This window comes from Trichechus manatus, unplaced genomic scaffold (assembly GCF_000243295.1).
Source record: "Trichechus manatus latirostris isolate Lorelei unplaced genomic scaffold, TriManLat1.0 scaffold00008, whole genome shotgun sequence".
Classification (NCBI taxonomy): domain Eukaryota; kingdom Metazoa; phylum Chordata; class Mammalia; order Sirenia; family Trichechidae; genus Trichechus; species Trichechus manatus.
In genome coordinates, this window is record NW_004443944.1 from 12,753,651 (window position 1) to 12,780,992 (window position 27,342).

The following is a 27,342-nucleotide window of genomic DNA, read 5'->3' on the forward strand; positions in this document are numbered from 1 at the left end:
GTTTGCATATCTGCAAACTGGGAACAGTGATGCTTATTTGATTGCATGAGTTCAGGTAGAAGAGTCTGCAGTGTATGTTTTCTGTCCTTTTGGGTGCAGGGTGGTGGAGATTTTTGCTTTGGCCATTAAATAGTGGAAAGGAGTAGATAATATATTTGCGTAAGTTTTATTAGAGATTTCCAGAAGTAGAATGATGGAGTCAAACTGTACAAACATGCTAATTAAAAAGAAGCCACAGTGCAAAACTGTATACAGTTTCTGCCTTCCACCCCAGTCATGCAGGCCCTCTCACCCCAGGAGGTCGCAACCAGCAACAGTTTCTCATTTACCTTTTAGAAATTTTCCATGTATATATTTATATCTTTATCTGCAAAAACAAATAGAAGCACATGATTTACATCCTGTTTTCTACCTTTCTCCCCCTCTTGAAAGAAATCTTGGGCAGCGTCTTAGTTACCTAGTGCTGCTATAACAGAAATACCACAAGTGGGCGGCTTTAACTGAAATTTATTTTCTTAACAGTTTAGGAGGCTGGAAGTCTGAAATTAGGACCCTGGCCCTAGGGAAAGGCTTTCACTTTCTGTAGGCTCTGGGAGAAGGTCTTTGTCTCTTCAGCTTCCCTTCCTTGGCTTCTTGGTGATCTTCATGTGGCCTGGCATCTATTTTCCCCCATCTCTGCTTCCTTGCTTCTTAGCTTGCTCGATCTGCTCTGTTTGTATCTCAAAAGAGATTAACTTGAAACACACCCCACATTAATACTGCCTTATTAACATAACAAAGAAAACCCATTCCCAAATGGGATTGCATCCACGGGTATAGGGGTTAGGATTTACAACACATATTTTTGGAGTGCACAATTCAGTCTATCACAGACACTTATCCTGTAATCCTATATAGCAGCACATACAAATGTCCTTTTTTTTTTGTGGGCTACGAAGTATTCATCTTACTTCTGTACTCTAATTTATTAAAACCAGAGCCTTACCGGTTGACCAAGTGCGGCATTTTTATTATTGCTGTTTGGTCATAGGAAAAATGCTGTGAGAAACATCCTTGTATTCCAGAAAGTAAATTTCGAAGAAAGGAATTGTTTGGGCAAAGGAGAACTGCCCTTCAAGTTAGGATGCTGCAGAGTGGCTCTTTGAAGAAGCTCTGCCGTTGATATGCACTTACCAACACTGTGTTTTTAAAAGTGGAGCTTTCTAAAGTTCTTTACACATAATTGCCAGAATTGCCTTTCTAGGAAAATGATGCCACTTCACACCCCAACAAACACTGCATTTCAAGTCCTGGAGGAATTGTACTGATTGATACCTTCTTCAGGGTTCTGGGAATTGATGAGTATTTGTGTCTTGACTCCAAATGCAAGTGAATCAGAGCAGTCTTGGGGGCCTGAAGGAGGGAGGCGGTCCATGATCGCACACTGTCAGTAACAGCGGTGCAGCCTGTCCTAGCACTTGTAAAGCAGCTTCTAGGAGCCCCAGAAACAAGACAGTGTTCCCGTCCCGCCCCTCCTGGTCGGTTGGTCTGTCCTCCCTCTGGGGTTTTGTGAGAGGAAAGACAGTTACGATCTGCGCAGAAGAAACATTGTACGATAGGAAGGGTACGCTGGAAAGGTTCGCATGCTGGAAAGGTTCGTACGGGAGGCGGGCAGGCCTGGGTTTTAATATTGGTTCTGTAGTTGACTGGAACGGACCCTGGGTAGCTCAGATGGTTAAGCACTAGACTACTATTCAAAGGTTGGTGGTTCAGACCCACCCAGCGACCCCTCAGGAGACAGTCCTGGTGATCTGCTTCCTGAAAGACGAAGTCTGAAAACTCTGCGGGGCGCAGTTCTACTCTGTACGCATGGGGTCACTATGAGTTGTAATCAACTCGATGGCAACTAACAAGTTTACTAGATGTGTTATCTTGGACAAGACAACCGCCTCTCTGTGCCTCAGTTTCCCCCTTTGTCAAATAGGATAGTAGTACCTATCTCATGTACCTACGCAGTGGCTGCAACAATGGACTCAAACATAGCAACAATTGTGAAGATGGTTCAGGACCAGGCAGTGTTTTGTTCTCTTGTACACAGGGTTGCTATGAGTCAGAACTGACTCGACGGCACCTAACAACAACAAGGTTTAAAGATTATCTCAGGGCAGTAGTTTCAGGGGTTCATGAAGCCTCTGTGGCTCCAGAAAGTCTGGAGTCCATGACAACCTCATCCAAAAAAAAAAAAAAAACCAAACCTGTTGCTGTCGAGTTGATTCTGACTCAGTGGCCCTATAGGACAGAGTAAAACTGCCCCATAGGGTTTCCTAGGCTGTAATCTTAACCGAGCACACTCCCATATCCTCCTCCCAAAGAGTGGCTGGTGGATTCCAACTGCCGACCTTTAGGTTTATAGCAGAGCTCTTAACCACTGTGCACCGAGGCTCATTCATAGTGTTCTGAGGCTCGTTCATAGTGTTCTTCGTTACATATGGATTGTTTTAGAACCACGCCTTGCACAAAGTAAGTGCTCAAAACCAAAAACCCACTGCCATCACAGTCAATTCTGACTCATAGCAACCCTATAGGACAGAATAAAACTGCCCTATAGGCTTTCCAAGGCTGTAATCTCCCGCGGAGCTAACCTTTCTGTTAGCAGCCAAGCTCTTAAACCACTGTGCTGCCAGATAAATTGGAGGGTCAGCAAAAAGGAGGAAGACCCTCAACGAGATGGATTGACACAGTGGCTGCAACATTGGGTTCAAGCTAACAACGATCATGAGGATGGCACAGGACCAGGCATTGTTTCATTCTATTGTATATAGGATGGCTATGAGTCGGAACCAACTTGATGACACCTAGCAACAACAACATTTATGAAAGCGGATTGCCAGGTCTTTCTCCCTCAGAGCCACTGGGTGGGCTTGAACCACCAACCTTTCTGTTAGCAGCCGAGCACTTAACCCTTGCGCCACGAGGGCTCCTTTAGGCAACTATATATGCCATTAGAAATTGCAGGCATGGGGAAACTAGTAATGCTTATTGAACACCTATACTATCCCTGCAGTGTTTGCACTACCCCCGTTCCTAGGATGATACCAAGCACATAGCAGGTGCTCAGCAAACATTTGTCAATTATCTCGCTTAATTCAGGCTCCCTTCTGCGGTTGACATAGTTATGCCTGTTTAATAGATGTTCTGAGTGGGTAACCCTATTATGGCAGACCTGTTTTTAACAGGTGAGAGCTGGATTGGACCACGCCTGTTTCTTTCCCCTGGCTGGCCAGATCCATCTGCTTATGGCTGTGTCTATTTCCCCGGCTCACCACTAACACACACACTTCACACGACTTCATATTTTTGTTGTTAGGTGCCATCGAGTCAATTCTGGTTCACAGTGACCTGCTGTGACAGACTAGAAGTGCCCCGTAGGGTTTTCTAAAAGTTAAGCATCAGTTCCTCCCAGATACACTTCTTTAAAGCAACTACATCTGATGAACCCTAATGGGAAACACGCTTTGTGTAAACATCAAGGCGCCCCACCCCCAGTGGTGGACTCTTCAGTGAAAAGCCTTGTGGGTTTTTTTGTTTTTTAAATAATCTTCTGTTTTCAGTGAAGGTTTACACAGCAGTTTAGGTTCCCATTCAACAATGTCTACATGAATTGTTTAGTGACATTGGTTACATTCCTTCAGAATGCATGAATATTCTCAGTATTTCCGTTCTGGATAGTCCGTTTCCATTAATCTAGTTTTGTCAACCCTTTGGTCTCATATAGGTGATTTTTCTAAAGGAGCATGGTACTCATGGGTGATATTCTTTATTTTGTAAGCCAATCTGTTATTTATTTAAAAGGTGACCTCAGGGACAAAAGCCCCATGGTTTTAAGAAATGTAATCACCCAAGAAGAAGTTGAGACAAAATTTGTTAGTTTGCTTTAAAAAGTAATCATTTATTTAAAAGTGGCATGAGCCGTTCCTGGCCCTTTGCCGATGTGTTTGCAGACTTCAAGCAGGCAGGCTGGCTGGCTGGCTTTCTTTACTTCTTTCGGTGGTAAAATATGTATAACAATTCACCGTTTTACACATAGGCTTTATTTTAAAACACAGACGTGATCAGCTTTTACATGTTGTTCTGCCATGTGTTTCTTTGACCCTCCCACCTGCATCTCCGTGTCAGGGCAGACTGAAATTCTACATAGTTTTACACTGTGGACAGACCGAATTTTACTTTTTTGATGCTACAAACATTTCTGCAGAAAAGAACCCCTCTGACATGTGTCTTTGTATTTTGTGCAAATGTTGGTATGATTTAGATTTGTAGGCCTGGAGTTGCTGGGTTTCAGATGTGCCTAGACTCCTTTGTCCTGAGGTCTGGGGGCTTCAATGACTTTTTAGTGGTGACATGTACATAACAGGACAGTAGGGAGATGAGAGATCGGCCACCCAACTTCTTATTCTCAGGAGCCAGGCGTTGTGGGGTGGGGTATAGCATGGTCCTGACCTATTAACGTCTAGGCTGGCACTGATGCCTTTTAGAGGCGAAGAGGCCACAGTTACGAAGTCTGTGAACCAGTTACTTTCATGAACATAACTTTTGTCCAAAATAGGACTCTGTTTAATTTTGCATATTTAATTTCAGAGAAATCCATCTCATTGTAACAGTCATGAAGTTTGCAAATGGAGGCAATAGTGTGAATTCCATCCTTCCTGTTCCCTTTTCCATTCATGTGCTTCTCTGTAATGTCTGACTTCCTTTCTGTTGCCTAACCATTCATGCTTCTGCGGATTGTTCACAATCTGGAAGATCAGTGGAGTCTGATCTTCTATGGTCATGCCTTCCTCGGACATTCCATCTTTTTTTTCTGTTTCCTCATATAGGAGGACCTCCCCAGCAACAAGGGCTGTATTTGTGTTTTCTGGGCCTCCCTAGCTAAACTCACCCCGTGTTCTCTGTATTTTAAGTCATTGAGAACTGCCATCACGGTTTGATGAAGGAACCCTGGAGACGCAGTGGTTAAGTGCTCGGCCACTAAATGAAAGGTCGATGCACTCAAACCCACCAGTTACTCCATCAGCAGAAGACGGTGGCAGTCAGCTTCTGTAAATATTACAGCCTTGGAAATCTATGGGGAAGATCTGCTCTTTCCTGTAGGGTCGCTGTGAGTCAGAATTGACTTGATGGCAACAGAATAATAGTCTGATAATTGAACTCTTTTGATTATCCTGGGTCCCTGGTAGGTAGTTGCTCATTAAATTGGTTAAATGACTGATTTACTGCAAATTTGCTTCAGAAGTTCCAGGACAGTACAATTTGAACAGATTTCCAATGTCGTTTTCATTGACCCCATGAAATCCATTTCACAGTGGGTTTGAATAAGGATGATTTTAATACGTGGTTAGTTCATTCTGCGTCTTTGGATGGCTTACTCAGGGACACAGATAACAAGGACTGCTGTTACATTGTGAGTTACTGTGGTTTTTCCCAAGAAACCACCTCTGTGTCCTCTCTGAGCAGAATGCTTAGCTGTCTTTTCTCTTGTCACAGGTGCCCCAGTGAACCACCCGGGGAGCGATGACGAAGTGAAGGGGGATGAAGCAGCGGCCAAGCGGCTTCGTCGCGAGGACACCCATATCTGTGAGAAATGCTGTGCAGAGTTCTTTAGCATCTCAGAGTTCTTAGAACATAAGAAAAATTGCACTAAAAACCCACCTGTGCTCATCATGAATGACAGTGAGGGGCCAGTACCTTCTGAAGACTTTCCCGGAGCTGTGCTCAGCCACCAGCCACATAGCCCAAGCAGTAAGGACGATCACATGGAGAGCAGCGGCAGCTCAGGGGACCTGAAAGAGAAGCCAGGGTCGGAGTCTGTAGTATACTTAAAGACAGAGGCAGCCTTGCCACCCACACCGCAGGACATAAGCTATTTACCCAAAGGCAAAGTCGCCAACACTAATGTGACTTTACAAGCACTACGGGGCACCAAGGTGGCGGTGAATCAGCGGAGCGCCGATGCTCTGCCAGCCCCCCTGCCCGGTGCCAACAGCATCCCGTGGGTCCTCGAGCAGATCCTTTGCCTGCAGCAGCAGCAGCTACAGCAGATCCAGCTCACGGAGCAGATCCGCATCCAGGTCAACATGTGGGCCTCCCATGCCCTCCACTCTGGCGTAGCAGGTGCCGACACCCTGAAGACATTAGGCAGCCACATGTCCCAGCAGGTTTCTGCTGCTGTGGCTTTGCTCAGCCAGAAAGCTGGTGGCCAGGCTCTGTCTCTGGACTCCTTGAAACAAGCCAAGCTACCTCACACCAACATCCCTTCCACCACCAGCACTGTATCCCAGGGGCTGACGCCCTTCGCCCTGAAGCCGGACGGGACGAGGGTGCTCCCGAACGTCATGTCGCGCCTTCCAAGTGCTTTGCTACCTCAGGCTCCAGGCTCTGTGCTCTTCCAGAGCCCTTTCTCAACGGTGGCGTTGGACCCGTCCAAGAAAGGGAAAGGGAAGCCACTGAACATCTCTGCAGTGGATGTCAAACCCAAAGATGAGGCCAGCCTCTACAAGCACAAGTGTAAGTACTGTAGCAAGGTTTTTGGGACTGATAGCTCCTTGCAGATCCACCTCCGCTCCCACACTGGAGAGAGACCCTTCGTATGCTCTGTCTGTGGCCACCGGTTCACCACCAAGGGCAACCTCAAGGTGCACTTTCATCGACATCCCCAGGTGAAGGCAAACCCCCAGCTGTTTGCTGAGTTCCAGGACAAAATGGCAACAGGCAATGGGATTCCCTATGCAGTCTCTGTACCTGTCCCCATAGATGAATCGAGCATCTCCCTAGACAGCAAACCTGTCCTTGTACCAGGGACCCCCTCTGCAGGGCTACCTCAAACTGTGTCTTCAGGGACTAACCCCAAGGACCTCATGGGTGGCCCATTACCCAACAACTTGCAGCCTGGTCCTTCTCCAGAATGTGAGGGTGGAACCACACTACCTGGGGTGGGACCTACCCATCATTCCCCAAGGGTTGGTGGCTTTCCAGGGAGTGGGACCCCTGAGCCAGGGTCAGAGACTTTGAAATTGCAGCAGCTAGTGGAGAACATTGACAAGGCCACCTCTGACCCCAACGAATGTCTCATTTGCCACCGTGTGTTAAGCTGCCAAAGTTCCCTCAAAATGCATTACCGCACCCACACTGGCGAGAGACCGTTCCAGTGTAAGATCTGTGGCCGAGCCTTCTCCACCAAAGGCAATCTGAAGACACACCTTGGGGTTCACCGAACCAACACTTCAATCAAGACGCAGCACTCGTGTCCCATCTGCCAGAAGAAGTTTACCAATGCTGTCATGTTGCAGCAGCATATCCGGATGCACATGGGTGGTCAGATTCCCAACACACCCCTGCCCGAGAACCCCTGTGACTTTACAGGTACCAAATCAATGGTGGTCAGCGAGAATGGCAGCACAAGTGCCATTTGCCTTGATGATGTTGTTGAAAGCATTGATGTAGATGAAGTCAGCTCCCAGGATGCTCCCAGTAGCTCGTCCAAGGTCGCCATGTCTCTTCCCAATATTCACTTGGCATCACCAACGCTAGGCTTCTCCGTGATGGCTTCCCTTGATGCCCCGGGGAAAGTGGGTCATGCCCCTCTTGGCCTGCAGCGGCAGAGCAGCCGGGAGAACAGTTCGGTGGAGAGTGATGGCTTGACTAATGACTCATCCTCAGTGATGGAGGACCAGGAGTATCAGAGCCGAAGTCCAGAAGCTCTGGAAACCACATCCTTCCAAGCACTCTCTCCAGCCAACAGCCAGGCAGAAAGCATCAAGTCCAAGTCTCCTGATGCTGGGGGCAAAGCAGAGAACACCGAGATGAGCCGCAGTGAGACGGAAGGTGATAGAACTTTGGATTTAACTTATGTCCTTTTGGGCGCAAGGTCATCAAAGCGGAACCTGGGTTGAACTTGACAGAGTATGATACAAAGCAGCTCCATTTTAGGAGAATTAGCCTTTGCTTTGCTTCTGGGTAGAGGGATATAATACAGTAAAACCTGCGAAAGCCGGAACCTGTGTAAGGTGGAAACCTGTCGAAGAAGGAAAATTCAAATATTTTCCACTCAACAGAGAGCAATAGGAAAGTGGTGACTGTGCCCTGTCAAAAGCAGAAAGCTTTCGAGACCCAGAAGAAAAAGGCAGTCCCCTCGAGTTCTGGCTCTCACGGGTTTCACTGTAACAACCTCTATTCCAGTTATAAGCACGCTTTTATTTATAATAATGTAACTGGTATGGACAGCGTAATTTTTGTTGGTTTTTGTTTTTGAGTCCCCTGGGGGCCATGTGGGTAATCTTAAATAACCGCCAGTAGAAGAATCTTCGAGACAGTGGGCACTGCCTTTTGGCTGCCGAGATAAGCCATAATTCTTTGATTTCAAAGTCCCACTCTAACATAGGATTCACAAATTATAACTCTTGAGGGGGAAGATGAATTATTAACCCATTTTAAATGTACATACTATACCAACTGTGGGGTACCCCTTGATGTCATTCATGGTGAAAGTGGGGGACAGCTGCATCTTAGAATCAAAGAAACATGGTGTCTGAGCACACTTTAAAGGTAACTGTCTTATGCAGAAATTCAAATGCCCGTGTTGCCCATAACTTTACATAGAATGAAAGGGTAATTTTCACGTTTGAGTTACTGTTCTCTGTGCAGGCACGCTGCTTCCAGTGTGTAAATTGAATTTCCCGTAAGCCATTTCCAGGCTCTCAAAACTAGCGGGCAGTTGCTTTAAAGCTCTTTTTGGTTTGAAGAACGAATTGAGTCTTGGATAATAATGGCTTGGGTTTATTTTTTCTTTTGCACACCTAGGTCGGAGCAGTCTGCCACCAACGTTTATCCGGACCCAGCCAACCTATGTCAAGGTTGAAGTTCCTGGTGCGTTCGTTGGACCCTCCACCCTGTCCCCAGGCATGACGCCTTTGTTAGCAGTCCAACCACGCCGGCAGGCCAAGCAACATGGCTGCACGCGCTGCGGGAAGAATTTCTCATCTGCGAGTGCGCTTCAGATTCATGAGCGCACCCACACTGGAGAGAAGCCTTTTGTGTGCAACATATGTGGGCGCGCTTTTACCACCAAAGGCAACCTGAAGGTGGGTTTCTGTGGCTTTCAGTAGGACTGGTTGTTAGGCATCTCTTTAGGGGTGCTATCCATGATGAGTGTGTCCATAAAGACCCAAAGGGGCGTATAGTCAAATCTTGTAGCTGGCTCTTGAAAAAAATTTTTTTTTTTATTGTGCTTTAAGTGAAAGTTTACAATTCAAATCAGTTTCTCATACAAAAATTTATACATTGCTATGTGACCCTAGTTGCTCTCCCTGTACTGTGATACTACACTCCTTCTTTTCACCCTGGATTTCCATTCAACCAGCTCCTGACCCTCTCTGCCTTCTCATCTTGCCTCCGGACAGGAGCTGCCTATTTAGTCTCATGGATCTACTTGAGCTAAGAAGCACACTCCTCACAAGGGTAACTGTGTCCTATAGTCTAGTCTAATCTTTGAAGAGTTTATTTTAGGAATGGTTTCAGCTCTGGGCCAACAGAGTCCAGGGGTCATGTCTTCCGGGGTCCCTCCAGTCTCAATCAAACCATTAAGTCTGGTCTTTTTACTAGAATTTGAGTTCTGTACCCCACCTTTCTCCTGCTCCATTAGGGACTCTGTTATGTTCCCTGTCAGGGCAGTCATTGGTGGCAGCCGGGCACCATCTAGTTCTTCTGGTCTCAGGCTGATGGAGTCTCTGGTTTATGTGGCCCTTTCTGTCTCTTGGGCAAATTTTATTTTTTAAAAGAACGATATTTTCTCCCAGGACACACAGTTCCCTTATGCTCTTGTCTTTTAGTAAGTCCATCATGGGTAGTCTTCCCTCCAATGTTGGTTCAGATTGTGATATCTTCAAGCAGTAGCTAAGTGGATATATGAAATAGAACCTGCAAACATACATGATTTTCATCCGGTGCTGTAAGGCAGGATTGAAACATCATTCCTGGATTGGCTTTATGCCTGGCTTGGTGGCAGCCCTGTGTGCTGGCATTTGTTTTTGTAGCCTGCTAAGTTGAAATACATTCCACGAGTTAAACGTGTGTCAAACAATACCATTGAGTTGTTTCTTAAAAAAAGCTTCCAGGCTATCAGCCAGGCTTTTACAAAGTGAGCAGTTGGGTCCTTCCCTTCTTTTCTTCCACCAGAGAGTGGTTTATACTGTGAAACCTGTGAGAGCTGGAACTTGATGTGACTGCCTTGTTTTTCCGGGTCTTGCAAGTTTTCCACCTTTGACAGGATACAGTCACCACTTCCCAGGCGCTTTCTATTTAGTGGAAAATATTCTGAGTCTTCCGTCTCTGAGAGGTTTCTGCCTTACAGGGCTTCCAGCTTTTACAGGTTTACTGTATATTGTGGTTTCAAGTTGGATCCACCTAAGATTTCACCTGGGAAAGTAAGAGGGAATGGACAGTGCAAAGCCCTGGGGCAGGAAGGTGCCTGACATAAAGGGTTAAAAGCTGCCCGTGTGAGAACACTGGATGGGAAGAGAGGATGGGGGTTTCCATCTTGGCCCTGCCTTTGCTTTACTGTGTGACCCTGGGCGAAGGCACATGCCCTCTCTGGATCTCCACCTTCTCACAGGTAGACTAGTAGAATTCTTTAAAGTTAGAATAAAGGTTGAAAACGTCCTTAAAATTGACCAAAGAACAATGTGCCATTTTAAAGATTAAAAATATTATTACAAAAACGGTACACTTAAAAAATTGTAACCTACTTGGCAAAAGGGCCAGAGGAGGAAATGAAGTCACTGAAATCAGACTGGGTCAAAGTCTGGCACTGCTCCTGTTGGACAAGTGGCTTCGGGATGATGGCTTGCTGGGCCTCACTTCCCCATCAGTAACAGGAGGGTGGTGCAATAGTTAAGCGCTCGGCCGTTAACTGAAAGGTTGGTGGTTTGAACCCACCAAGAGCTCCATGGGAGAAAAGAGCTGGCAATCTGCTCCCGTAAAAATTACTGCCTAGAAAACCCTATGGAGGAATCCTGCTTTGTCCTGTAGGGTCTCTATGACTTGACAACACCCAACAACAGCCTGAGGATAACGATAACAATGACCTCAGGGTGATGACCTCAGGGTTGTCTGGGAGTAATGAGTTGTGTGAGTGAAATGTTGCAAATTATGCCTGAACATCCCATTAAGTATCAGCTGTTATTATTACAATAATTAACAGCTTGTTACAGTGATTAACAGCAAGTCACTTCTACCTGAGCCTAATGGAACAGTAACTAGTAACTTTCTAAAGTCAGTGAAGATGAAATGAGGATGCCTGGGAAGCCCAGGACCTCGCACAGTCTTAAATGAGAACCTGAAAAGGAATTGAAAACTTGGAAGCCAGGCAGGAAAAATAATTGAGGAAAGCAGGCCATGTTTAAGAAGCAATAGGTAACAGTCGATCCTCATTCTTCAGAGTCTGTTTGCAGACTCACCTACTCACTTGCTAAATTTTGTTTGTAACTCCAAAACACGAGTTCCGCCCAGCTGAGGGTAAAACAGGGCAGCTCTCTGCCTTCTTGTTTCTGCTCTCATACTGGAAACAAGTATCTTTTTCGACATCTGTTTAGTGCCACATTTTTGTACTTTTGTTGGTGATTTGCTGTTAAAATGGCTCCCAAACATAGTACTGAAGTTCTGTCCAGCCTTCCTAAGCACAAGAAGGCTGCTGTGTGCCTTACAGAAAAAATACTTGTGTTAGAGGAGCTTCCTTCAGGCACGAGTTGAGTGTGCTGTTGACCATGAGTTCAGTGTTAATGAATCAACACTATATATAAAATAAAGTGTCTTTGAACATAAGCACATATAAAATGAGGTTTATGTTTTGAGCCGTTGATGTAAATGTTGTGACCAGAGGCTCACAGGATATAACCGAGTATTTCCCCTAAGAGCTATAGTTCAGTATTTGCTAATTCAGTGTTCGTGGTGAATTTTTAGAACCCAACTAGCTCGAATAATGAGAACTGACTATACATGTATGATAAGATATAAAATACTACAATGCAAATGAATGCCGTGTACCTACCCCCAAATCTGAGAAAGAATATAACCATTACCTTGAACTGCCTTTTTTTGACAAGCTACTGTAGCAGGGCTTCCTTCTAACCAGCCTGTGTAAGTAGCATTCACTTCCCCACTGCTCCTGAGGCCTTCTGTAGCCTTCCTAACACAGTATTTTTCTCTGTAGTGATCATTACTATCATTGATGTATTATATACTTGTGGTCAGCCCTCTTCTCTTCACCCAGGGTCTGTTTGGTTCACAGATTATTTTTTAATTGAAGTTTTCATTGAGATATTGTAGATTCACATGCAGTAAGATATAACGCAGAGAGGTCTTGTATACTTAGCTCAATTTTCCCCAGTGATAACATTTTGCAAAGCTATAGTTTAATGTCCAGCCTAGATTATGATGCAGTCTACCAATCTTACTTAGCTTTCCCCAGTTTTGCTTGTAGTCAGTTGAGGAAGTATTCTATGTAGTTTTAAATCATCTGTGTAGCTTTGTGTATTGTTTAAAATTCTTAGCCGTAGCCCCAGGAACTATGCCTGGCACATAGTAGGTGCTCACATAATAGGTGAACACATGAATAGTGGGATTGGGACAAATTGAAGAATGTGTAATCAACCTTGGTTGCTTTTACCCAGCTTTAGGTAGAAATGTGGGTGTGATATTGCAGATCATCTGATTTTTCAAGAGAACAGACATCTAGATTTTAAAAAAATTAAATTTAAAGTCTTAATTTTTAAATAAACAGTAAAACCTGTAAAAGTCGGAACCTGTGTAAGGCAGAAACCTATCAGAGAGGAAAACTCAAAAACTTTCCACGAATAGATAGAAATAGAAAAATGTTAAGCTGCACCCCATTAAAGGCAGAAAACTTACAAGATCCAGAAAAACAAGGCAGTACCGTCAAGTTCCGGCTCTCAAAGGCTTCCCTTTCTAAGTTATGTTGGAAGACTGTTTGGTAGACCCAAACCCACATACAGACTGAAGGTAGCTTGCCAGTCACAATCAGTGTTTTTGACGAAGACCTTTTTACCCCTGTCCCAATAGGTTCACTATATGACACATGGGGCGAACAATAACTCGGCACGCCGTGGAAGGAAGCTGGCCATCGAGAACACCATGGCTCTGTTGGGTACGGATGGAAAGAGGGTCTCCGAAACCTTTCCCAAGGAAATCCGGGCCCCTGCGGTGAACGTGGACCCTGTCGTGTGGAACCAGTACACCGCCATGCTCAATGGTGGTCTGGCCCTGAAGACCAACGAGATCTCGGTGATCCAGAGTGGCGGTATCCCTACCCTCCCTGTGTCCCTGGGGGCCAGTTCAGTTGTGAATAACACCACCGCCTCTAAGATGGATGGTTCCCAATCAAGTCTCAGCGCCGACGTGGAGAAGCCAGGTGCTACTGACAGTGTCCCCACACACCAGTTCCCTCACTTCTTGGAAGAAAACAAGATTGCGGTCAGTTAAGGTAAAGGAAGGAGTCACACTGAAGGAGAAATGTAGACAAGTGAAAATCTCTAAAGTCTTTTTTTTTTTTTTTTTGAGTTAAAGAACCCACCTCATCTCCTGTGATTCTTTTTCTCTCCTTCCTGATGTGCAGGGATGTTTACGCTTGTGACTGCAGCCTTGGGCAGTCCTTACAATCACGGTGTTGCGATGCTGCTTTGCGCAGAAAACACAAAAAGAAAAAGTTCATACCAAAACAAATACAGACTGGTGGCTTTGTTTGTTTTAATTTTGGAAAGAAGCGGGTCTTGCAAAGTAGTTTCGTTACTCGCAACAACCTTTGTACATAGAATCTTTGTACAACCTAGAGGAACTATTTCCAAAGACTGTTACTGCTTTCAAGGTGGAACCCTTCGAACTTACTGAACCACAGTAGAAAAGACAACTACTTAACCTAGTTGGGGGACGTGGGGGAGTACTGGATGCTTACGTAACTGTTTATGCGGGTAAATGGACAAGGTCTGCCAGCTTGTCTTAAAGACCTGTTTTGTATGCCCCCAACCGCGCATCCATCTTTCTTTTTCTTTTTTGAATGTACTGTTTTTCTGTAAAATCTAAGGTTGTAGGATTAGAAAATTCCTTCAACCTTAGAAGCTTAGATAAGTGGGATGCCCTCGAATGGACTTATCTTAGTCCTTAGGGAATCGATGCGTATGTTGCTGCTTATTTAAATACAGTTCATTTGGAGCCCCAAGAGTGCCAATATATTCCCCATGCATTCCGGATGCCTTCGTCTTCCTGAACACGAAGGGGATCTCAGGTGACTTAATTTAGTTCTCCAGTGCCTGCTCTGCTCTCTTGAAGAACCGGGTTTTCATTCTTGAGACGAAACTCTCATTGGAAGGCGTATATCTTATTACAGGTTCACATGCTCAGTTTTTTTTTTTTTTTAATTTCCTTGGTGACTTACGCCAACTAATTATGAAGAGTTTTTTTCTTCTGAGTGTTGCATGAAGGCTGCGAAATTGGAACAGGCAAGTCCTGGGTATGAAAGCTTTAATTTATCTACCTCATTTATGTTTTATTTTTGTAGCCACAGTGTCTCTATTTTCCTATTTTTATGACCGCTGAACTGTTCCCAGGCCCTGTCTTAAACCTAAGAGTTGATTTATTAGTGGGAGCAGTTGGACATTCAAGATGTTTTTGTGATTTTTTTTTTTAAACCCCTTTTATACATGTAATAATATTAAGTGAACGATGAAACGTTGCTCTAATGGTTTAATGAGGAGGGAGAAAGAACGAAAGACCTTGACTTCTGGGCAGAGAAATCTTTCCCCTCCATGTGGAAGGCCCACACATTGAAATGTGGATCAAGAGTGTTACCAAAAGTTTGTCTCTTTAGTTATTGCACCTGGCCTTTTAGGATCCAAAAAAGTGTTGCTTTTCTTTTGCCAAGTTGTGCCTTTCCTTCTGGAATTGTAAGTGACCACAATAATAGTACCTGTTTACACTGAAGTAGATATTGTTACAGAGAACACACCAGAGGCTGTCAAGCTAGTAATGCCTTGTGAATGTATGATCTACGGAGAAACCCCTGTAGTTGTACCTGCTGATGCTGTCTGTCTGTTGGAGAATAAATCTGGATATTTTTCCCCCCACCAGGTGTGTATGTAAATTTTTCTGGTAGTCTCTGCTGTAAACCTGAGATCCTGAACTTGGCCATCATTGCCAGCCCTTCTGGTGACCCTCAAGGTTCTGGAGGGCTAGACGCAAGTCTGGTTACATTTGTACTTACCCCACCCCACCCCCACCCCCCTGGTTGCAAGCATGCAGAAACTACTCTGCCTCCTCCTTGGTATCTTCTTTCCTTTTTAAGGAATAAAATTTGTCATACGGTAATTTTATTCTGTGGGGGCATTGGTGGTTCAGTGGTAGACTTCTCGCCTTCCATGCTGGAGACCCAGGTTTGATTCCTGGCCAGGGCACCTCGTGTTCAGCCACCACCTGTTGGTGGAGGCTTGTTTCTGTGATGCTAAGCAGTTTTCAGCGGAGCTTTCCGACTACGACTAGGAAGAAAGGCATGGTGATCTGCTGAAAATCAGCCATAGAAAACCCTATGACTCACGGTGGTCTGATCTGCAACCAATCATGGGCGTGGGTTCCCCAGAGTTGGTACAGATCAGACCATTGTGGCCGCTAACAGCAACAGTGTCGTCCTAGAGAATTTGTGGCCGTGGAAGGTTTATCACACCCTAAATGACTCCACATCTCAACCTAGTTGGTACAAGTGACTTGGCAGAGGAGAATATTTATTTCTGCCATCTCACATGGCTTAGAAGGGACTGAGGGAGGCCTTTAATTCCAAGGGAAAATTCTCAAGACAGGGAGGCAGAGAATGTGCTTGTCAGGCAGAGGTACAAGGGCAACGCCAGGTCAGTGCCTGCTGGTAAAGGACCCTCTTGCTGTCCGTTCACTGTGTTGCTCTTTGCAAGCCCAGTGGCAAGAAGCAAGAACCTGCATTAGGAGCCCAGGAGAGTCTTCCCCAGGTGGGGCCGTCGCAGCATCCTGGAGCAGATTCTCTCCTTAAATCCAGGGGAGCACTGGGAGTTGTTGGGCAGCCTTTGGTCTGACCTGCGTACCTGAGCTCTGTGTTTCTGTGCCATCTTCCTTTGCAGGCGGGTGCCCCCTCCCCAGGATTGCTCATCTTTTGACCTCAGCTCATCATAATTTAGGGTGAAGCAGCCACCATATTAGCTCTGAGAGCAGGGTTAACCCAGTCTAGACAATATAAATGAAAGCATTTAATTTAAAAACTAGAACACCTGGGAAAAAGGTGAGAATGGCTGCACACCTTGAAGAATGTAATCATGTCAGTGGATTATATGTAGAAATTGCTCAATTGGTGTATGTCCTGCTGTGTCTATTTTCAACAAAAATTAAAATGATAGAAAAAAAATTCTATCTGAAGTCAAAATTCTTCCTAACTTACATGAGAAGTTTATTGAATAACTTAAAATGAGCTGCAATTAAAACGAGTCAATACCTTATGACATGATTTGGCATCAGATATATTCTAAAACTAGCCCTAAACTTGAACTTCACTCTTTGTAAATAAATAAGGTTTGCTTAATTTCCCTTAAACGGAAAGTAATACACCCTGGTTTCAAATATCTACTGTGTTCACCCTTTCTTCCTCTTGGTACTAGCCCACTATTTTATGACTTTCTAGATTCAAATTAATATTATTTAATAATGATCATCATTGTACACGTCCTTCCCTCCCTAACATATTTTAGACATCTTTAAAGGTAAAACTCATTTCTGGCTAATCGTTAAATATCTGCAGTAATAAATGATATCTAATCAGCTGTTGCTAGACAGTGGTGGTGTTTTGCCCAAGCCTTTTTATTAATAAATGATTTTGATCATTCTCGTTGCCTAGCTTTCCCTGAGTAAATCCCAGCTCAAAGGACCGCTAGGACAAAGGATATACTAATAATGTTCTCATGTATACCTTAACTATTGCTTCTGTGTGTGTTTGCCTCTTTCCTAGGCCCTAATCTCTGAAGCCAATTCTCTTAAGTAGGTCTTGAGCTCACCACCGTGAGCCTAGCAATTCATCTTTGCATTTATGAACTGTAGAATATCAGCAATACAGCTGGTGCAGAAACTAGTCTTGCTGTTCGAGACCCGTCTGCTTGTGTAGTTTTGTGTATTCAAAGCTGTTTATTTGATACCTGATGGTGATTTGAAGGGATTCCCAAAGATCATCTTGGTGACACAATCTTTGCCTTTCACAGTCACTTTGAGAATCAACTCTTCCACCTTCCCCCAACTTCTCTGCCTCAGTTTGGGATGCCTGCATAGATCCCTGGGTGGTGCAAATTGTTTGCACACAACTACTAACCTAAGTTGGTGGTTCAAGCCCACCCAGCAGAGCTGTGGAAGAAAGGCCTGGCAATCTGCTTCTGTAACGATTACAGCCAAGAAAACCCCATGGAGCAGTTCTGCTCTGTAACACATGGTGTTTCCATGAATCAATTGTCTCTAGGGCAATTTTTTATTATTTCTGTACAGCTTGTTTAAATAACGACACGAGTTCTGGAAAAGGATTGTCACTTCTTGGGGGGTGAACAAGAGATGGCTTTGCAGGGGTGGGGGGCTCCCCTCCTTTTGGAGGAGCTTGGACCTCTTCCACTAGTCTGCAAGGCAGAACTTACCTGCCAGAGCCGTGGAGAACTGGAGTGGGGTGTGAGGAGTGAGGAAGATTCGTTCCATTCTGTTAGGTCTGACTGCACCAGGTTGAGCCAGGTGGCATTTTAGCTAAACCACAACATCAAGGAAGGTGTTGAAATAGCTGCATTTTTACCGGAAGCACTTCAATAGAATATCAAAGGCAACTCCCACAAGCAACATAGCCTGTTGTTTACAACTCAGCAGATTGTTTGAGGCCAAACAGGAAATATAGCACGTCAGCATTCATAGGAAGTCCAGAAACAGAAAATTAGAAGTTGCATGATAAAGTTTTCTTTTCAAAGAAGTGAGCAGTTCCTGATGAGGACACTGGCTTCATTTGCAAAAGAATTGGTGTTTAACACTTTGCTTGGGTGCCCTAGGGCAAAATAAATTTACCTTACAGAACCTCTGTTACCTCCTCTGTTAAATGAGGGTACCTGGAACCCTGGTGGCACAGTGGGTAAGAGCTAACTGAAAGGTCAACAGTTTGAATCCACCAGCCGCTCCTTGGAAACCCTATGGGGCAGTTCTACTCTGTCCTATAGGGTCGCTATTAGTTGGAATCGACTCAACAGCAATGGGTTTGGTTTTGTGTTTTTAAAGAGCCCCGGTGGTGCAGTGGTTAAGCACTCAATGCTAACTGAAAGGTTGGCGGTTCCAACCTACCAGCCATTCCATGAAAGATGTGACAGTCTGCTTCCATAAGATTACAGCCTTGGAAACCTTATGGGGTAGTTCTAGTCTGTCCTATAGGGTCACTATGAGTAGGAATCAACTCAACAGTGGGTTTGGTTTGGTTTGTTATTTGGTTCATAGTGGTGAGCTCATGAGAGTGCTTAGTCTGGGACATAGTAAGCATCCAGTATGGTAACCATTGCTGTTTTGTTTTTACTCAAAATACACACTATTCTACTTTGGTAGAATTTGTCTCAGTCCTGAATCAGGTAGCTTCTCTAGGTTCAATCGAGTGTGACTGAGGGGGAGGAGATTATGTGGGGCAGAAGGCAGAATGCAGAAGGCCTTTAACCTAGAAGGTGACCTGGGCATTTTGCAGATTATAAACCAGGGAACAGCCATGCATTGGCCAGTTTAACATTTGCTGATTGCTTGCTTTAAAATACATTATTTTATAAAGTGCAAAAAAGAAAGGTTAGTGGGGGGTAATTTTTAAGGTGGGTTTTCCACGTGTCTTTTCAAATAAGGTCATTAGCAATTGAGTATTTCAACAGGGCTTATCCCATTTCCGTGATTCTCAAATGTGCATGTTACCATATCCCCACCATCACCAAAAACACCCCAGGAAATTCAAATGCTGTGGTTGGACTTCACAACTGAAATGGCACAAGCTTGCCGGTTCCAGGCCCTTGGTGTTGGGAGGCTCACTTTAAGCACATCGAAGAGCTGTGTTTGGCTGCACCCATGTTTCTGATCTTGTATTGATAGTTTGGATTCAGACCTAAATACTGCATCACCTAATTTACACTTTTGCTTGCTTCTGTCTTTGGCGTCACTCAGTCGTTTTATGGATTTTGCACCTACAATGTGTTCATTAAAAAAATAATAACCAAACCCGTAGCCATCAAATCGATTCCAACTCATAGCGACCCCATGTGACAGAGTAGAACTGCCCCATAGGGTTTCCTAGGCTGTGATCTTTACAGAAACAGACTGCCAGGTGTTTCTTCCATGTTGCTGCTGGGTGGGTTTAAACTGCCAACCTTTCAGTTAGCAGCCGAGTGCTTAACCACTGCGTCACCGGGGCTCCTGTTCTTTGAAAGGGGGGATCTTTTTCCAGTTGAAAAAGCATGTGCTTCTTGTGGAGTACTTATTTTAGGTCCTGTCAAGTCCTTCAGTCCTGTTCTCTGTTTCCAAACAAAATCATTAAGCACTTCAAACAAGGAATGCTCATTTCCGTTAAAGGAAAGAAAACGAGTTGGTTTTCAAAGCTATCAAATCATCAGATAGGCCTAAAGAAGCAATCGCTTTGGTCAAGGATGGCTGTCTAGGCATTTCTGCTCTTGGCATCCATGGAAACTCACAGTAGATTTTGGTCTAAAGAAAATAGATAACTATTTCAGATCTTTATCACTTTGCTGTCACCAATTCCAACTATTTCTAAATATCAAAAGAAAAATGGAGCATTTGGTAAACTAGGTCAAAATGAGGATCAGGAAGTAAATTTAGCTCTCAAATAAAAGTAGGCTTCACAATGGAGGCGTGAAGATAAGGCCTTGCAAATGTGTTTGAAAGAAGCACCAGGCTCTGCATTTCAAAGTTTAAAGTTTGTTTGAGAGTGACCTTTCTGACCGAAGAATGAACATCCCGAATGTGCCTCGGATTTCCCCCACTCTGTTCTTTTTCCTATCACTTCTACCCTTTGTAAACAACCTATTGTTTTAAGTAAAGAAGAACTAAACTGAAAGGAATGTAGCTGGGTGCTTTCAAGGGGATTCTGACTCTTAGTGTTCCCATGTGACAAGAGTAGAACTGCCCCATTGGGTTTGCGCGGCTGTAATCTTTACAGGAGGAGCCCTGGTGGTGCAGTGGTTAAGCACTGGGCTGCTAACCTAAAGGCTGGCGATTTGAACCCACCAACCGATCCATGGGAGAAAGATGTGGCAGTCAACCTCCATAAAGATTTATAGCCTTGGAAACCCCGCGAAGCAATTGTACTCTGTCCTATAGGGTCACTATGAGTCAGATTGACTCGATGGCAATGGGTTTGATGTTTTTTAATCTTTGGGATTCCACAGGCCAATAAATTGTTTTTTAAAAAAAGTAGGGGAAAATAGAAAGGAACTGCTTAAAGTTGCCAGCTGTTTTTTTTTCCATTTAACTGGATAATTCTTTTTTTTTTTTTATTGTACTTTAGGTGAAGGTTTACAGAACAAATAGTTTCTCATTAAATAGTCAGTACACATATTGTTTTATGACGTTGGTTAATAACCCCACGACATGTCAACACTCTCCCTTCTCAACCTTTTTTTTTTGTGTGTGAAAATATACATAGCCAAAGATACACCATTTCAAAAATTTCTACATGCACAATTCAGTGACTTCGATTACGTTCTTCCAGTTGTGCTGCTATTCTCACTTTAGATGAAGGTTTACAGAACAAAATAGTTTCTCATTAAACAGTTGCCAACTTTTTTATGTTATCAGCTAAGGGTGATTAACAACAATGACAAAACAAACATCTCTTTCACACTATGCTGTTTTATAATCCACTTGGCATATTGCACTCTCTAAAATGTTTACTGGTTTATTTTCTGTCTACCCTATTAAAACACAATATTAAAAAAAAGAAAATCCTGACTCATACAAATATAAAATGAACATGCGTCAAAGATTTCATTAACAGATTTCCTGCTGGGTCAAAGGAGAACTAAATGAACTCCCATGCTGTAAGCTATCAGAAATGCTGAAATGAATGTACAAACAGAGAAATGGTAAAGATCTACTGGACAATAATCAATTGCATTCCACTGGGGGAAAAATGTTTATTTGCATTTTTATGGACAAGAATGATTTGCATTACTGTCAGTTTTCTACAGTTTACCAGGCTTGGCTGCTAATCTAGAGATGGGCAGTTTGAATCCACCAGCTGCTCCTTGGAAACTATGAGGCAGTTCTATTCCGTCCTATAGGTTCGCTGTGAGTCGGAATCGACTTGATGGCAACGGGTTTGGTTTGGTTTTGGTTTAGGACATCATGCCTGGTAAAGTAGAGACGGGGCAGCGATAAAGAGGAGGTCCCTCAAAGAGATGGGTTGACACAGTGGCTGCAACAATGAGCTCAAACATAGCTATGATTGTGAGGATGGCGCAGGACTGGGCAGTGTTTTGTTCTGTTGTACATAGGGTCACTATGAGTTGGAACCAACTTGATGGCACCTAACAACAACAAAATAGCTCAAAGACAATGAAAGGCACAGGTAACCCGGAAGGGTGTGTTAGGTTATCCTCATCTCAAAGTCTTTTGCCACCTCCACTAGTATGTTAGCTAATCGGGGGCTGTGTCTGTTCTGTCCAGTGTAACCCAGTGCCTGGAACATAGTAGGTACTCAGTGACAGCTACTTGAACAAATGCATCTTCTGTTGATTTCCCTAAACTTCCTAGTTAGTGCCTTTTTGGAGGTAAAAACAAAGTACAATTCAGAATACAATACAAACAAAATATTAAATCCTAGCTAGTTGTTTGTGAAAAGCACTTAACCAAAGACCTTCTCTTTCTTTCCAGAGTGCATTGACTTAGTGTTAGAGACATACTTTTACTAGAGGCTTAAAGATTATATAATGCTATCCTCTTAAGGCAGTGATTCCCAATTTACCTGTGTGTGTGTGTGCGCGCGCGCGCGCGAGAGAGAGAGACTTTGCCCCTCAGGGGACATTTAGCAATGTCTGCAGACATTTTTGGTTGTCATAACAGGGAGATGCGGGCTGCTAATGGCATTTAATGGATAGAGGCCAGGGATGCTGCTGAACATCCCACAATGCGTAGTTCAGCATCCACAACAAGAATTATCCAGCCCCGAATGTCAACATTGCCAAGGTCGAGAAACCCTGCTCTGGGAAATACATAGAGCATTCATTCAGAAAGAAGGTTCCAGGCACAAAGGGACTTCATTTTTTCCCCTCCTCAACCTGAGCTTGCCTGCTGTTGTCAGTTGCTGTGGATTCAGACTCATGGTGACCCCATGTGTTGCAGACTAGAACTGCTCCATAAGGTTTTCTTGGTCCTAATCTTTATGGAAGCATATCACCAGGCCTTTCTTCCACGGCACCTCTGGATTGGTTCAAACCACCAATCTTTTGACTAGTAGTTGAGCGCTTAACTTGTGCAAACATTCAGAGTTCCTGCCTTCCCTGCCTCCCCATCTCGCATCACTGCTAGTGCCCCCGACTCCTTGCCCACTCCCCACCAGCACCTTCCTTACGGGCAGAGCTGAACAACAGCAATCAGCTCGGAAATCTGTGAAAATAAGGCTTCGTGGTGACGGAGCACTGTACTGAGAGTCTCAGGGCATATCCTGGCTGGCCCTGCCATCTGTTGGTGAGGTCAGGTAACCACTCTGGGCCTCAGTTCCTCTGGTTTACGGAAAGCAGAGGCTGGACTAGATTGGCTTATCTCTAGTAGACTCAAGGGCTCCAGGCATCTGAAGTCAGAGATTGGGGCCAGGGCTGTTGGGTAGAGAGGGCTGTCATGGGCCACTGGAGAGGGCTGACTCTTAGAGAGCAGAAGCACAGGGTGACCATTCCTAGAACCACAGAAAGAGTGGAGGGCTGGGCCAGGCAGAGGGGTGCTGTGTCCCTCCTCAGTGGGGGCCCAGGATAAGCACCCACATCTCACCACCACCCCAGCCCTGTTCCTCTTCCAGACCCTGACATTACTCCCACTGGCCCCAGGGACCTCTCTCCTTCTCAGGAAGGCTTCTGGATCTCTCTTCAGATGAGATAAAAACCTTCAAGTTTCCCAAGGGATTGCCTCACTGGAAGGGATTCCTTTAAAAATATGTTTTCTCCTCTGGATTATAAAAGTGCACTGGAGAAAATTTGTAAAATTTGATAGCAATATAACCACCTGTGATTTCCTCCACTTTTTTTTACATGAAATGTTTTATTACTTTCAGAGTTTAATAAGGAACTCTTTGTGTGTGGGGGGGTGGTGGTGGTAAATATATATGTAACAAAACATTTACCATTTCAACATTCTTCACACGTACAATTCAGTGACATTAACTGTGTTCATCATGTGCGACCATCACTATTATCTGTTTCCAACTTTTTTCCATCATCTTTAATAAAATAATAGGAGACTCTTTGGGCTTTAAAATTTTTTAATTTAAAGAAAAAATTATTTTAAAAGCAACTCGACGGTAGTGATGGATTTTTTTTTGTATCATCAGCTCAGTATTTCTGTAAATCTAAAACTGTACTAAAAAAATAAAGTCTTCAGCTCAAGATTAGGCAGGTCCATGGGGCCAACAATAACACCCATGAGGGACATGCTTCATAGTTCAGTCGTGTACACGAGACTCATGGGCACGCCAGCCCAAAAGCAAAGACGAGGAGGCAGGAAGGGACAGGAAAACTGGACAAATGAAAACAGGGAAGCTGGGGTGGAGAAGGGGAGAGTGTTGACATAGCGTGGGGTTGGCAACCAATGCCACAAAATAATTTGTGTATTAACTGTTTCATGAGAAACTGATTTGCTATATAAACTTTCACCTAAATCATAATTAAAAAAAAGTCCATTAATTATTAAAAAAAAAAAAATCTGAAATCTTTTTTTTCCAGAGACAACCATTGATAGTATTATGGTATTTATTCTCTTTAATTAGGGAAAATAATAGGTATAATAGTAGTAGTAGTAATAGCTAATCTTGGCTGAGTATTTACCACATGGCGAGCATTGTACTAAGGGATTTACATGTACCCATTGAACCTGTTGCCAGCGTGTCAATTCTGACTCATAGCGACCCTACAGGACTGAGTAAAACTGCTCCATACGGTTTGCAAGGCTGTAATCTTTACGGAAGCGGACTGCCACATCTTTCTCCTTCAGAGCAGCTGGTGGGTTCCAACCACCAATCTTTCCGTTAGCAGCTGAGCACTTAACCACTGTACCACCAGAACTCTTTCATGTGCCCGTTACTGCACAGAATCTTTCCAACAATCCAATAATAATGACCCTTACAGAGTATTTTCTCTGTGTGCCAGGTATTAGCTCATTTAATTCTTGCAACAATTCTACAAGGCCAATGCTATCATTATCCCTATTTTACAGACTAGGAAAACTGAGGCCGAGCACAGTTTGGTAACGTGCCTCAAGTTCCACAGCTAGGATGGAGCAAACGTAGTATTGGATCCTAGATGCAAAAGCCACTATTGTTATCCCATGTTTTAGAAAACAGGGCATATTCTTTTCTTAGTACATACATTGTTTTATGGCATTGGTTAACAACAACCCCATGACATGTCAGTACTCTCCCTTCTCGACCTTGGGTTCCCTGTTACCAGCTTTCCTGTCCCCTCCTGCCTTCTAAGTCCTTGCCCCTGGGCTGGTATGCCCTTTTAGTTCATTTTGTCCTATAGATCTGTCTAATCTTTGGCTAAAAGGTGAACCTCCGGAGTGACTTCATTACTGTGTTAAAGGGTGTCCAGGGGCCATACTCTCAGGTTTTCTCCAGTTTCTGTCAGGCCAGTAAGTCTGGTGTTTTTTTTCAGTTAGAATTTTGTTCTCCATTTTTCTCCAGCTCTGTCCAGGACCCTCTATTGTGATCCCGGTCAGAGCAGTCAGTGGTGGTAGCCGGGTACCATCTAGCTGTACTGGACCCAGTTTGGTGGAGGCCGTGGTAGTTGTGGTCTACTAGTCCTTTGGACTAATCTTTCCTTGTATCCTGTTCTCTTCATTCTCCCTTGCTCCCGAAGGGGTGAGACCAGTAGAGTATCTTAGATGGCTGCTCACAGGCTTTTAAGACTCCAGATGATACTCACCAAAGTAGAATGTAGAACATTTTCTTTATAAATTATGTTATGCCAATTGAGCTAGATGTTCAAAACGGCATATTCTGCTGAGAGTGGCCTCAGGTGGGCTCCACAGGGGCCAGAGGGAGCTTGAAGATACTTGAAATCAAGGCTAGTAGGTGCCCGGAAATGTCACAACTACGGTGTAATTGGTCACAAAAGGCCATTTTTCCTACCTTCTGGAGCACAAAGACCAGGTCTTGAAACCCAGCCTAGCCTCTTAACTGCATGGTTTTGTGCAGGCCGCTTAGACACTCTGAGCTTCTATTTCCTCTCCTGTAAAATGAGTTTGAAGGAGCCCTGGTGGCACAGTGGTTAAGTGCTCATCTGCTAACCAAAAGGTCGGAGGTTTGAATCCACCAGCCCCTCCATGGGAGAAAGATGTGGCAGTCTAGTCTGCTTCTGTAAAGGTTTATAGTCTTAGAAACACCATGGGGCAGTTCTACTCTGTCCTTCAGGGTCACTATGAGTTGGAATTGACTCAAGGGCAATGAGTTTTGTTTTGTTTTTGGAAAATGGACTTGATAATGTATACTTACCTGGCAGGGCTATTGGGAGGATTAAAGCTGGAACTCCATATATGTTGTAGGTTCTTGATTTAAAACAGTAGCTTACTTTTATTAAACAACAACTGTGTTTGGGATACTGGGCTAAAAGTTGTGTTTACTCTCTAACTGGTCTTCCCTGGAACCCTGTGTGGCGGTGGAGTGGAGAGAAGGGTATGGGGTTTGCAGCTGATCTGAGGTGGGGTGGAGTTTGGGAGGGGACATCCAGGGGAGCAGGTGGGAGAGGGTGGGGTCTGCTCTGATGCCATAATGGTAGGTCAGAGTGGTTACGTTTCATCCACTCAACAAGCAGGTATTGAGTGCCAACTGTGAGCCAAGCTATGCACCAAGTGCTGTCCTAGACACAGGGGAGAAAACAGAACAGAAACCAGACCAGGTCTGTTAGCCAAAGAATGCTATTTTTCCACCAAATTGACAATGCAGGAACTTCTAATGACATGCCTCTAATTTTGAGGAACTTCATCGGCACATGAGATAAGTCACACTGCTTGGTTGGGGGTCCTTCTAATGGTCCTCCTAGCTCCTCTTTCCTCCACTCCGGGCCCCAGACACTCAGATCTTTGGTGGCTCCACTCTGTCCACAGCAAATGTATTAAAAGTCACCCACACCCCATGTGAAATATTATTAAGTGTAACTTTTTACTTTAGTATAAAATATAAAGTTTACTTTAGTTACAGTAGATTAGTTTACATTGTATTATAGTTTGAGGCTATTTAATTACATGTTGACTCCTCCCTTCCTTCCCCTTTCTTTCTTCTGACAGTGTTTATTAATTCTTCTGTTCTCAAAACTTGTGTCTGGCCTTGGAACGTTGGTGGGCCCTAGGTCTTGTGTGGGAGAGCTATGGAGTGAGGAGTAGGGAGTGGAGAGGAAATGGCAGTGAGGGTGAAGCGGGGGCACATGAGTGAATTCATGTGTAAGTGATGTGAGAGTGGATGGGGTGTCCGGGTGAAGGAGTTGAGTGTGCATGAGATTGTGAATCACTTTGTGACTTAGTGTGACTGAGTGTAAGACTGCATGTCTCCAAGGGACTGAGAAGGTGGTTGGGGAGTGAGTGTGAGAATGACGTTGGGGTGAGTGTGTGTGTGACAGTGAGGGGTGGTGAGTGAGAGAGCCAGAAAATGGAGTGAGGCAGTGATGCTGGTTTGAGGGAGGGAGAGCATGTGCGAGAAATGAGTGTGGCTGGGATCTCTGGGGGCACATGTGTGTAAAGATCCAGGGTGGGTGGATTGCAGGTGACAACTGGGGAGTGAGTGTGACGGTGTGTGTGTGTGTGTGCACAGTGCCATTGTGGTTGTGTCTGATGCTGGTGGGGGAGTGGGCGGGAGAGGAGTGTGATGGGGTGAGCGTGGCCGGGTGTGTGTGAGTGAATGTTGGTGAAGAGTGAGTGTGGGAGAGGGTGAATGTGGTCGTGATGGGGCTAGCACATCAGGGTGTGTGTGTGTGTGTGTGTGTGTGTGTGCGTGTGCAGGAATGTGGTCGCGATGGGGCTAGCACATCAGGG

The 27,342-nt window shown here is 44.5% G+C and overlaps 1 protein-coding gene across 2 annotated transcripts in view; it reads left to right on the forward strand.

Moving 5' to 3' along the window:
* Positions 1 to 14,453, forward strand: part of SALL4 (spalt like transcription factor 4) — a 20,318-nt gene extending 5,865 nt beyond the window's left edge. The window contains exons 2-4 of one of the 2 annotated variants that reach the window (XM_004370232.2): positions 5,524 to 7,860; positions 8,836 to 9,116; positions 13,111 to 14,453. In XM_004370232.2, the coding sequence (XP_004370289.1) occupies positions 5,524 to 7,860; positions 8,836 to 9,116; positions 13,111 to 13,530 (3,038 nt within the window). In that variant the 3' untranslated portion in view covers positions 13,531 to 14,453. The remainder of the gene's footprint in view (positions 1 to 5,523; positions 7,861 to 8,835; positions 9,117 to 13,110) is intronic. The other variant, XM_023742886.1, reaches the window with a different exon arrangement.
* Positions 14,454 to 27,342: the final 12,889 nt, after the last annotated feature.